General features: G+C 54.3%; 1 protein-coding gene across 3 annotated transcripts in view; it reads right to left on the bottom strand.

Annotated features, from left to right (window-relative positions):
- Positions 1 to 613: 613 nt before the first annotated feature.
- The window catches only part of EIF3B (eukaryotic translation initiation factor 3 subunit B), a 28,195-nt gene continuing 16,069 nt past the window's right edge, over positions 614 to 12,739 (bottom strand). For 2 of the 3 annotated variants that reach the window (XM_005549019.4, XM_005549020.4), the window contains 10 exons: positions 11,397 to 11,607; positions 9,548 to 9,620; positions 8,600 to 8,722; positions 6,794 to 6,872; positions 5,582 to 5,720; positions 3,497 to 3,622; positions 2,900 to 2,977; positions 2,395 to 2,503; positions 2,133 to 2,251; positions 614 to 1,383 (listed from right to left, as the gene is read on the bottom strand). In XM_005549019.4, the coding sequence (XP_005549076.1) occupies positions 2,148 to 2,251; positions 2,395 to 2,503; positions 2,900 to 2,977; positions 3,497 to 3,622; positions 5,582 to 5,720; positions 6,794 to 6,872; positions 8,600 to 8,722; positions 9,548 to 9,620; positions 11,397 to 11,607 (1,042 nt within the window). In that variant the 3' untranslated portion in view covers positions 614 to 1,383; positions 2,133 to 2,147. Of the gene's footprint in view, positions 1,384 to 2,132; positions 2,252 to 2,394; positions 2,504 to 2,899; positions 2,978 to 3,496; positions 3,623 to 5,581; positions 5,721 to 6,793; positions 7,052 to 8,599; positions 8,723 to 9,547; positions 9,621 to 11,396; positions 11,608 to 12,739 lie in introns of those variants that run through there. The other variant, XR_012432161.1, reaches the window with a different exon arrangement.

Below are 12,739 nucleotides of genomic sequence, written 5' to 3'. Positions count from 1 at the left end.
AGTTGAAGAGGTGGATGAAACTGCAGGGTCACAGGTGCTGCTGGGAAGTGAGACCCTGTAAACAGGAGGGGCTGAAATTCCCCCAATTTATGTGCTCCCTTCCCAACAGGAAACAATTTCAAGATGACCGCATAAAAATGGGCAGAACTGGCCGGGCATGGTGGGCATGGTGGCTCACACCTGTAATTCCAGCACTGTGGGAGGCTGAGGCAGGAGAATCGCTTGAACCCAGGAGGAGGAGGTTGCAGTGAGCCAAGATCGTGCCACCGCACTCCAGCCTGGGCGACAGTGCGAGACACCGTCTAAAAATTTAAAAACGGGCAGAACTGACCATTCTCAATACAAGTTTCCCAACATGTCTAAGTCCAGGGAAAAGTCACACGATTCTCACCACGGAAAACGACCAGCATCTTTCACAGAAAACAACACAACCGAAGAGAATGGCGTGCCTAGTGCATCGCCGGACACAGGGTGGCCAAGTGTGTGTGACGACTGGACAGGACAGGGCCCTGCGGAGGTCTGGCTGGGCAAGCAGGCCCTTGCCACTGGGGAGGGAGGCAGGCACCAAGTTCAAGGTCACTATCTACATTCAAAGAGAGGAGAAAGACGGGTGTTTCATACAAGTTTGCTTTTATTTCCACGTTCAACCTGTGGAGAAAACCGGCCACAACCTGCACGGTGGGGGTATGAGGCATGGCGGCGCCCTCCCGGTGGGTCTCCGGGACACGTCCAGCACTGCCCGCGATGGGGATGCAAGTCCTTCAACGGAAATGCCGCTCAGCTGTGTACAGGCACCGTGGAAACATCACTGGGCGCAGAAGGTGCTGCCGGCGGCGTTGCTAAGAGTCTACAGAGCCAATACCAGTGGTTCCGACAGAAAACTCCAAACAAGAAAGAAGTGGGCCGGGCGTGGTGGCTCACGCCTGTAATCCCAGCACTTTGGCCGAGACGGGCGGATCACGAGGTCAGGAGATTGAGACCATCCTCGCAAACACGGTGAAACCCCGTCTCTATTAAAAATACAAAAGATTAGCCGGGCGAGGTGGCGGGCACCTGTAGTCCCAGCTACTCCGGAGGCTGAGGCAGGAGAATGGCGGGAACCCGGGAGGCGGAGCTTGCAGTGAGCCGAGACTGCGCCACAGCACTCCAGCCTGGGCGACAGAGCGAGACTCCATCTCAGGGAAAAAAAGAGAAGAAAGAAGTGGAAGCGGGTGCCTTAAACACCCCACTGCAGACACCAGGGGCTGAAAGGCACAAAAACGTGTCGCAATGGCAGAATCCAGGCGCGGTCACAGTCCAGAGCCACAGAGCACGGGGAGGCGGCGGCAGTCACGTGGGCTTCCTGCAGGACGGCCTCGGCTCCACATACCACACGCGGCCGCACTGCAACAGAGGAACCGCGGCTCACGTTCTGTCCTGCAGCTCAGTGCGAGAGCAGCGGGTGCAGTCTGCCCCCGGACAGGCACGCATGGCGGCCCTAAACAGCACCTCAAAATGCTGAGGGAGCCCCTGAACATCGCCCTGGGGCTGACGTTGAGTCCCGCAACAGGAGCCGCCCTGGCCACAGAGAGCCGAGCCCATATGCCACCCCTGCTCACTCATGGTCCCGCCCTGAGGACAGCAACCAGGCCACCCTCAGACACCCCACTAGGCCTTCTGTCCCACACATGCCCGTGCTGTGAGGCACGGAGGCCCCCAGGACTCAGGAGCTCCCGCACTCTGCTCCCCAGCCCCCGACTTGGAAGGCTCCTCTCAGAACTACCAGAACCAGAGTCGCAGCCGCGCACGCCAGCGTTTCTGTCTGGTGGACACACCGCGGCCATCACTAGCACAGGCGTCAGGAAATGGCCAGGCACGGCCACCCTCCTCTTCCTAGCACTTCCCAGCACCTGGCCACGGCTCCTCCCTCACCCAGCATGGCCTGAAAGGCATCATCTTCGATGTGATCAGAGGGAGCAGTCGAGGCCACGTCGGCACCGACTCCACATTTCACACGAGGCTCAGCTAACCCTGGGCACACGACACTGGGGCTTCACCTCTGCCTTAAAGAAGGTGCTTTCTCAGTGATGGGATAACAGAAGCAGCTGAGAGCAGCCAACGGGGACCCCGCCGCGCCCCCTGCAGACGCTCACCACAGCACTCCCAGGTCACTCCTGGTTCCCAAGAGGGATGATTTCCTCAGTGACGAAGAACTCTATGGTCTCCTCTTCCCAGTCGTCCACGTTGCTGTCCAGCTCGTCAGTGTCCACACCTGAGAGGACAAAGGGCGCCGGTCACCCACGGGGGCACATGCCGAGTGGCACCACCGAGGCCAGTGGGAAGAACGCAGGAGTCCGCGTGCACCGTGGCCTGTGGGTGGCGGAAGGGCCAGCTCCTGGTGACAGGTGACGTTACCTCCTCGCAACTCCAGGCGCTCGTTTTTCTGCTCCATATAGAGCTCCTGGGCCATTTTTCGGTACTTCCGGAAGTCTTCCATCATGGTGCGCCTTCTCTCCACCAATTCCTATGCGTGAGATTAGGGAAAGCCACAGAACTGGTAAGACACGTGCCTCCCCATCGCAAAGAGCCCATACCCAGGTGGACAGTGCCAGGATGACAGCATTTGGAGGCGCTCAAGCAGGAATGGCCACTCCATTCGTTTTCACTTTTCCCTCATTCTCACTCTTCCCCCAACACTGTCCCCCGCCCACAAGGCAGCAGTGAGGTCGCAACTCCAGGCCCCTGTGCCAGCCCCAGTTCCCCACTGCATTCCTCCTAGGGGAGAAACAGAACCAGTGTCTTCAGGGCAGAAGCAACTCTGCGCACACACACAGCGCCGCCTGCAGCCCTGATGCGGGCCCGCCTTTGCCACGGCGGCAGATGTCCCAGCACGGCCCTCCCTTTGGGGAACAAGGCTCACCTTTGAGGCTTTGGACTGGCTCAAACGATCCTTCTGTTCAAAGATCTTCGAGTATTTCTTCAGATCCTTTTTAATTTGCTGAAACAAAAGACCCGCCACTCAGGATTTAACATTCCAAGCAAGAAGCACAAATGCAATCTTCAGAGTTGCCGACATGAGGTGACACCCAGGGTCATTCATAGAACAGCTTCTCAGGAGTGCTCGCGCCCGCTCCTTCCTCCATCTTTCTTCAGACTTTCTTCCTGGGATTTAACCCTCCTCCTCGCTCTGACCTATCGGCCTATTTTACCACAATTATGTAAACCCCCGACAAGCTGCTTGTATTCCCACCAGGACTTTTTCATGGCCCTGGTATCTTTTCATCTACCCCACGGGTTCATGCAAAACTCCCCTAAACAAGCTGGAGGCCTCAGACTACTCTCCTAGAGCTGTTCTATTCCATTCAGTTCTCACTGTTCCTGCATCTCTTCAAGGCGTCCTTGCAAATGTCACGGTTCTATCCCCCACTCACCACCCTAACAATAACAGAAAAACTGACTACTTTTCAATGCCACAATCGCCTCCAGTGCCCTGCAGCGGGGATGGGGGGACGCTGACCTTGATCTGCTCCTGGCTCAGGAGTGTGGGAGGCCGGGGCCGCCACAGCAGCTGGCAGAAGCGGTCCTTGTTGTTCTTCTGCAGAAGGCGGCCCTGGAAAGTCCACAGCCAGTATGCATTGTCCACCTAGGCGAGGGCAGGGCCACACCAGGACACAGAGGGATCAGCAGAGCCACAACTGTGACTATGTCACTGCTGCACAAGGTCCTGGGTATCGGGGACACGTGTGAAGCAAACAAAGCTCTGCCTGTGCAGAGCCAACAGCAGCGGAGGTGGGCAGTCAGTGAAAGACACCTCAGTGATGCAGTCGACCCAGAGTGCAGGGCACAGAGCAGTCGCAGCAGCGCTCATCACAGCACAGGCCTGCGCGGTCCTGCTGGCAACACGAACCCCATGCTGGATGGAAGCTAACTGCACCACCACGCGCCGCTGCACCCCACGCCAGATATAAGCTGTGCGGAACCCGGGACCGGATGGAAGCTAACTGCATCACTGCACTGCTGAGCCCCGTGCCGGGTGTGAGCTGTGCTGAACCCTCTGCCGGGTGTGAGCTGTGCTGAGCCCTCTGCCGGGTGAGAGCTGTGCTGAGCCCTCTGTCGGGTGTGAGCTGTGCTGAGCCCCCTGCCGGGTGTGAGCTGTGCTGAACCCAGTGCCGGGTGTGAGCTGTGCTGAGCCCTCTGCCGGGTGTGAGCTGTGCTGAGCCCTCTGCCGGGTGAGAGCTGTGCTGAGCCCTCTGTCGGGTGTGAGCTGTGCTGAACCCTCTGCCGGGTGTGAGCTGTGCTGAACCCTCTGCCGGGTGTGAGCTGTGCTGAGCACTGTGCCGGGTGTGAACTGTGCTGAACCCTCTGCCGGGTGTGAGCTGTGCAGAGCACTGTGCCGGGTGTGAACTGTGCTGAACCCTCTGCCGGGTGTGAGCTGTGCTGAGCACTGTGCCGGGTGTGAACTGTGCTGAACCCTCTGCCGGGTGTGAGCTGTGCTGAACCCTCTGCCGGGTGTGAGCTGTGCGGAGCACTGTGCCGGGTGTGAACTGTGCTGAACCCTCTGCCGGGTGTGAGCTGTGCTGAAGCCTGTGCTGGATGTAAGCTAACTGCATCACTACGCGCCACCAGGCTCCGCTCTCTTCACAGCAGGCCTCTCTCATGAAGGAGGGCGCACTCGCTGGCCCTCGGCATAGACATCTTGTTGCAGCCCGGCATTTTGGGAGCTAAGTGTGTATACCTCAAGGAGAGTGGTCAACAACTTAAAAGGTCTTTTTTACTTTTTTAAAATGGGGCTAGGGTTTCGCTGTTGCTCAGGCTCATCTCAAAACTCCTGGGCTCAAGTGATTCTTCTGTCTCTGCCTCCTAAAGTGCTGGGACAACCGGTGTGGGCCACTGTGCCTGGCCTAAGGTGATTTCAAGGGTTGAGGTGGGCCCCACCGAAGTGACATCTCAACGTATCTGAACAGAGGCTGCCATCAACATATCCTCATTCCAACGTGAAGATTTCTAACTCTCGACACTTGTAGTCGTATTTGGGAAGTTGATACTCCTAAGAGTTCTGTACCTCATTAAACAAAATTACCCGAGTTTGGTCTCACAGGCTCTATTTGCATGGACTGGTTCAAGTGTCAATACCTCCATCAATGTTTTACAAGTCATTAAATACTGAAAGTCCTCGACAAATTTAACCAGCAGTTTTGGAATAAGCGTTGTGGGCAACGCAGCAGCTGGACTCAACCAATGACCCCAAAGAGATCTTAATGTCTGTGGTTACAGAACTTTGTTCAGACTTCAAAGGAAGTGACTCCTCTCTGCAGAAAAACACTTGTGTATGACACATTCTCACTACCTTTCAAGGGTCCCCAGGCCCAGGGTAAGACCCCCACCCGCCCTGCAACCATGAGCGGGAGCTGCTCCTGCACTCGGCGCCACCTCTTCTACAACCCAGAATCCTCCTCCTCCTGCCACGAACACCAGCCAAGGCTTCTGTTAAACACAGAGGCTTGTGCCCCTTCCCCAAGGTCCCAGGGCAGCACCAGAGTCAGCAGCCAGCCGGCAATCCCTGCTTCTATCCACAGCCAAAGCTATGCCCACGGGCCTGCACCTTATGGCTCCACCAGGACACAGAGGTGACGACGTAGCGTCCGGTGGGATCCCACTCAACGTCGGAAGCCATGTAGTGCTCTGCGATGTTCATGACCGTGCAGTCCGAAGTGTCCACAAACGCTAAGGCACCATTCATACTGCAGAGACAGACAGGACCGTCAGGCTTCACGGAGACGCGTACCTCCTGGCATCCCACTCCTGAGAGGTGCTGCAGCATGGGGTCCCCAGGGAGCCAGCCTCGGCGTTAACATGGAAACAAGCACGGCAACAGCCTCTGGTGGCCACCGTGAGACGTACCAAGTCACAGATGCAGAGTGTGTGGTGAGTAGTACACACGTCTGCCATCACTATTATTTTTACTGGAAATGTTATCTGGGGCTAAGTAAGCCTTCAAAAATACAGCAGCAAGTGTGGACAATGAAGCAAGGGAGAGCAGCAACAAAAGGGTACTCTTTAAGCTGGAAGTTTCTCCACGATTTCGACACACTGCTGGAACACAGCTGAGACCAGCACGTGACACAAACCACAGAGGTAAGGCAGCCTCACAGCTGTGTAACTAATACCCTTCCTGCTAGAAGACACGGGACTGAACCCCTGGGGGTGGTAACTGGATTGCTGGAAGGCACTTGTTTAACCACGAAGAACCACAACTCGCAGACGGGTCTGCCTGGTCACTTCACGAAAGCATCTGCGAGCGCTTATTTCTTCTTTTTTGAGACGGAGTCTCACTCTGTCACCCAGGCTGGAGTGCAGTGGCGCGATCTCAGCTCACTGCAACCTCTGCCTCCTGGGTTCACGCCATTCTTCCACCTCAGCCACCCAAGTCACTGGGACCACAGGCGCCCGCCACCAAGCCTGGCTAATATTTTGTATTTTTAGTACAGATGGGGTTTCACCGTGTTAGCCAGGATGGTCTCGATCTCCTGACCCTGTGATCCACCTGCCTCAGCCTCCCAAAGTGCTGGGATTACAGGCGTGAGCCACCGCGCCCCGCACAAGCGCTTATTTCAATCTATCCTGGCTTGGCCCGAGTCCTGGAGTGCCATGGGTCCGCAAAGGTTCATAAACTCCCATCCACTGACACCGGGGTAACCCTCTCAGTGCACAATACTCTCTCTACCAAGAAGCTGGTGCAGGCGCCTGAGGGTCTCTGCCACAGCAGGCCGAGTGCTGCTCACAAAGCGGACAGGCTCAGAGCGTGTACACCTACCTCCTCAGGCCCGCCAACACCACGAACTGTCCTTGGGGGCTCCAGAAGATGGTGTTTGCTTGCTGCTTGTCGAACATCTCTGAAAGGAAAGAGAGCGCCCGTCACGAGCTGCGAGGCTTCCACGGTGCCGGGGCCGCCAAGGCTGGAGGACTTGGCTGTAGCTCAAGCTGCCCACGTGGGCAGAGCCAGTAATGCCGAACCACCTCGGAAAACAGTTTTACAAAGTCCATCGCTAAGTACCCCGAGTCACGATCCACACTTTAAATGGGAAAAAAAAAGAGAAGATATGACAGGGGTACTTCAAAACAAGACTATCTTATTTCCTGAGGTAACTGGACAAAGAATTCCCTTTACGGCAAATGTTCACTGCTGCAGGGTCCCCAGCAGGGAGAAGACGTCAGAGATACGTGACCCTGAAAGACTAAAGCCACTCTCCTAGCGACAAGGCGTCTTTGGATAAGCTATGCTTGTTGAAACTGACTAGTCATCACCTTTCCAGGTACTAACTCTTACTTCCAGGAGGGATCTCAGGCAGAGCCACGGGAGCGGGGAGAAGGCCAGCTGGGGCTGGGCTCAAGTCCCCCTCAGAGCACATGCTCCCTGCGTCTCAGACAGAGCTGACAACCTGTGGCCTCTCTCTCCTAAGCCTGCGGTACATCCAAAAAAAAGAGGCGTGGGGCAGGCTGATGTGGGGAGAAGGGGAGGAGATGGAGCAGGGCAGTGCACCCCGGCAGGGGCAGGGGTCTCAGACTTGTACAAACGAACACCCCAACAGTCACGGGAATGGGACAGAGCCCACACAGTGGCCCCAGAGTCCATGCCAAACCTCAGGAGAGGCATGTCACACTACACGTTTGGAAGGTACAAGGTGCCTCTGCTTGCCGTACGTTTTATGACCTAGAAGACTTACACAAGTCTCTGGACAGTCTGCAACTGCCCATATGTTTACATCAACCGGAATTAATGAAACAGACAATTGTGATCCACTGCCAACTGAGGGCACCACACACCCTGCCAAGCTCTAGCAAAGTGAAAACTAAACTCCTCACAGAATCATGCTGCGAAAGGTGCGGCCAGGAGATTCCAACCCCTTCCAAGTACAGGGCCAAACCTATGGCTCTGCAGGAGGGCACCTGGCAGCCAGAGTCCTGTGGGTGAGGAACACAGCCCATCACCACCTCCCGGCTGCCACACACACACCACGCCTGTGAAGCAACAAACAATGGCTCATTCAATCCCCGCGGGCACCAGGCTCTATGCTGAGCAGAGACGCCAGGATGAAGTGAGGAGCTGAGGGCACAGGCGGCAGCTACCATGAGACGGGAGAGCGTCCCCGCACCACTGAGGAGCAAGCCCCAGGTGGGTGCAGTGTGGTGCCCCTGGAACCAGGTGCACGGGGCAGGGCACAGCCGTGTGCAACAGCTCTGCACACCCTGGTCAGAGGCACCCGACTCAGACTGGGTACTGGCAGGAGCATGTCCACAGGAAGTGACCCTGAGCCCAGGGACGACAGCTACAGCCAGAAGGGAAAAAGCTTCACTCCAGACGATGGCAGAGAATGGAAGCCTTAGAAATACTTGCTTAAACGTGAGGGCCCAACGGGGCTCAGAGAAGCACCCCACAAGGAGGCAGCACCTCCAGGCCATCGCTCACTTCATCAGCCAAGCCCACAACGCCCCACTCACAGGCGAGTCCCGGCCTGCCCAGCAGTGGTCCTAGGCCAGTCAAATGCTCACTGCTGGGCAGGAACTGAGTCATGATTCGTGCTGACCTGTTCAGAAGAGAAAAAGGGACTAGGCTACTTACTGATGAGTTCAATTTTCCCGTTGTTTTTGACGTGGTAGAAAGACACAGATATCCGCGGAGCCTCTCCATGCAGCACGGCAAACTTACTTCCATTTGGTTCCCAGGCAAAGGCTATGATGGTTTCTAAAATGGACAAAACAGACCACTCCCTTTTTAGTCAACTCAGAACCCAATGCTCTTGATCAGTTAAAATGTTCACTACTCAACCACAGAGAAATATCCTCCAACGTTTAAAAGTTCATTAAAAGGACCAGAAAGCAAGCAACAGCAGGGAAGGTGCACATTCCTGGAGTTTCAGAGACAGCTGCTTCCACTCATGTGGAGTGACCTATGTGAAACTGCTCTCTCCCTGAGCGGGACACCGGGACCCCCACGGCGGGACCTCCACGGCAGGACGCCCACAGCGGGACCGCAGGAGCCTGACGTGGGCAGCTGTGGGTGCCGCTTCCCTCGCACCCAGTGTGGCACCTACAGTGGGATCCTCACTTCCAGTCTCCTACCTGGAAAGGTGGCCAGGTTTCACGTTTTCTCACCTCTCTATTTTTGTCCTTCCTTCCTCCTTTTTTCCATGGCAAAACAAAAAGCCTAACCAGAACACAGGCTCAATCTCTTGTCTCTTTTTTTTAGACAGGGTCTTGCTCTGTCACCCAGGCTGGAGTGCAGGGGCGCAATCTCAGTTCACTGCAACCTCTGCTCCTGGGCTCAAGTGATCCTCCCACTTCAGTGTCTGGAACAGCTGGGACTACCGCTGTTTTTTTTGTACAGAGAGGGTCTCACTACATTGCCCAGGCTCTAAACACGTTCTATGACCTGGAGATGGCTACTCATGGTGCGGGCTCACAGTCCTGACTCTGTTGCTCAGACAATCCCTTGCATGGAAGTGTTAAAAGCCAAGAGTAAACAGCACAGAGGCCCCATTCACCTCAAAGTGACTAAAATACAACTTGCCTTTCATTTCGACCACATCCACAGGTACCTGTTTCTCCCTCATTCGGAAAATTTCAAAATTTGTGACAACACCCTGTATAAAAAAAAGGGGGAAGGGGTGACATTTTGGACAGTGAAACTATGAGACAAAGGTTCAAATCAAAGGTCAACTTCACAACGAAAGATTCAGTGTGCACGCTTGGTTCACACACACGAGCATCTACAGTGATAAAAGAAACAGCCCTCAGGACCGAAGACGGTTCAGTTGGAGGGTAACTGCCGGCGCCACGTCTACCGGCAGTCACTGGACATGCACGAAGTAACTCTGACCCAGATCCCACCTCCAGAAGCCGCCCTGCCTGCCACACTCGGGCACAAGCAGTCCCAGGGTCCTCACTGCAGCCTGCGGACCAGGATCCCGAGGGCCATAAAGGCTCACCAATGGGGCTGGTTAGACCGTTTCAGACAGTAGGGTGTCCGGTAGCCATAACCTTCAAGAAGTCCTGCCCTCCTCCAGCAGTCTAAGGGGAAATTGCCCTGACGTCCATCAACAAAGGAAGGAGGCCAAGAAATGTGGTCCACCAGACAAGAGATTACCGTTCAGACTCAGCACCACGGACCAGCCGTGGGAACACTGAGCTACGTGAAGATCAGACACAGAAGGCGGCATACTATCCGATTCCAGCTGTGCGTCCAGAACAGGGAAATCACTGACATTCGTGATGCCAGGAGCTGGGCAGAGAAGCTGCTAATAGGCATGGTGTTTCTTTGTAGGGTGACAAAAACATTTCTTATTTTTTATCTTTTAAAAATTATCTGTAGACATGGGGTCTCACTGTGTTGCCCAGGCTGGTCTGAAACTCCTAGTCTCAAGCTATCTTCCCTCCCACCCCGGGAGCCACCGCGCCCAGCCGATGAAAATGTTCTGAAATGAGCGGTGCTGGCTGCACAACTCTGAACACACAAAAAGCCACTGAACCAGTTCGCCACTCTAAAGGGGTGTTTTAAGGCATGTGAATTACCTATCAATTAAAACTTTTTTAACACAAAACAAAGAGGAATACTTCCATTAGAGGGAAAACTCAGGAATTTTTTTTTCTTTTTTTTTTGAGACAGAGTCTGGCTCTGTCGCCAGGCTGGAGTGCAGTGGCGCAATCTCTCAGCTTACTGCAACCTCCGCCCCCTGGGTTCAAGCAATTCTCCTGCCTCAGCCTCCCGAGTAGCTGGGATTACAGACGCGCGCCACCATGCCCAGCTAATTATTGCACTTTTAGTAGAGATGGGGTTTCACCATGTGTGCCAGAATGGTCTCAATCTCTTGACCTCGTGATCTGGCCACCTTGGCCTCCCAAAGTGCTGCGATTACAGGCACGGGCCACTACACCCAGCCAACTCAGGCAATTTTTTTGATAAAATAAGTATTAAATGATCAACCACCAAAAAAAAAAAAAAAAAATCTGGGTATACTACTCTTTGTGCTCAGAAAGACAATAGTATTCTCAGCTGGGCACAATGGCTCACGCTTGTAATCCCATCCCTCTGGGTGGCCGAAGTGGGCAGACCTGAGGTCAGGAGTTCAAGACCAGCCTGGCCAATATGATGAAACCCTGTCTCTACTAAAAATACACAAATTAGCCGGGCCTGGTGGCGGACGCCTGTAGTCCTAGCTACTTGGGAGGCTGAGGCAAGAGAATCGCTTGAGCCCAGGAGGCGGAGGCTGCAGTGAGCCAAAATCGCGCCATTGCACTACAGCCTGGTGACAGCGAGACTCCGTCTCAAAAACAAAATCCATTAACAACCTCCAAACAATACGGTGGCCACTTCAGAGCTGAGGATAACGAATCGCCAGTTCCCGAGGGAATCTACATACCTGGGTGCCTTTCGGAGTCCTATCTACTTTCACACACAAGTAGTCTCCGTTCTTCTGCCAGTGGAGCTTGCAATCCACCACGTTGAACAGGTTCCTCACGCGGATCTCTTGCCTGGTAGGGAGCTGCATCAGGGTTACCCTGGCTGGAATATCTTTGTCTTCAGGCACCCAGAAGGCGATTATGTTACCACCAGGAGACCAAGAAAAGTCTCTGCACGACAGGAAAATAAAACGCTAAAGCAAAGGCCAAGTGATGAAACTGAAAAGCAGAAGAAAATAAAACAACTCATTTGCTATACAGAAGCTCAATGCTGTTATAACTGACGCTGAGCACTCCCGCCGGGCAGCTTCACAGGTCCTCGCCAGGACCCTGGGGCACTACTGTGCTCACTGTAACAGGGAATGAATGCAGACAGAGTATTAGCAACCCTACCATCACACACAGATTCATAGGGACTCCAGCCTACGCTCTGTCAGCCCACTCTTAAGACACCGCACACTGCTGCTTTGACGCAAGTAAGTTGTAGGCTGGTTGACCGGGCTATTACGTCATCTGAAGATTAATTAAGGTGCAAATGGGGAAACCGGCAAATCAAGTATAAGGAATGAGCAAGAAAAAGGGCAACTCAGGCCGGGCACGGTGGCTCAAGCCTGTAATCCCAGTACTTTGGGAGGCCGAGGCGGGTGGATCACGAAGTCAGGAGATCGAGACCATCCTGGCTAACATGGTGAAACCCCGTCTCTACTAAAAATACAAAAAAAAAAAACTAGCCGGGCGTGGTGGCGGGCGCCTGTAGTCCCAGCTACTCGGAGGCTGAGGCAGGAGAATGGCGTAAACCCGGGAGGCGGAGCTTGCAGTGAGCCGAGATCGCGCCACTGCACTCCAGCCTGGGTGACACAGCGAGACTCCGTCTCAAAAAAAAAAAAAAAAAAAGAAAAGAAAAAGGGCAACTCCCTCCACTGTATCAACCTCTCTACAGAAAAGCTGCTGTAAGGAACGAACGATCCTGAGCTCACCTACATGAAAAACAGCTTTATACACGCTATGTGCTGTTTTGCATTTACTGAGAACCAACGTCCTGGTCTTCTCATTTTATAAGCCATAATTTTGCCCAAGAATGTAAAAATGAAAGAAGACACGTCAATGTCCTTGGATTGCTGGTAGTTCACTGCTATAATACTGACTAGTCCCAAGTTTTCCGATAAATAAAAACGTGCCCATTCTTTGATGGTGAAAATGAGCTGAAGGCTCCCCAAACTCTGCCTCAGACAGAAGAGCAATAGGAAAACCTTTCGCCTAAGCAGAGTCCCCTCTCTTCCTTAAGGCTGGAAACCCCCCTAGT

This window comes from Macaca fascicularis, chromosome 3 (assembly GCF_037993035.2).
Source record: "Macaca fascicularis isolate 582-1 chromosome 3, T2T-MFA8v1.1".
Taxonomy (NCBI): Eukaryota; Metazoa; Chordata; class Mammalia; order Primates; family Cercopithecidae; genus Macaca; species Macaca fascicularis.
The sequence above is the reverse complement of the archived record's forward strand: the minus strand, read 5'-3'. Positions and strand labels throughout refer to the sequence as shown.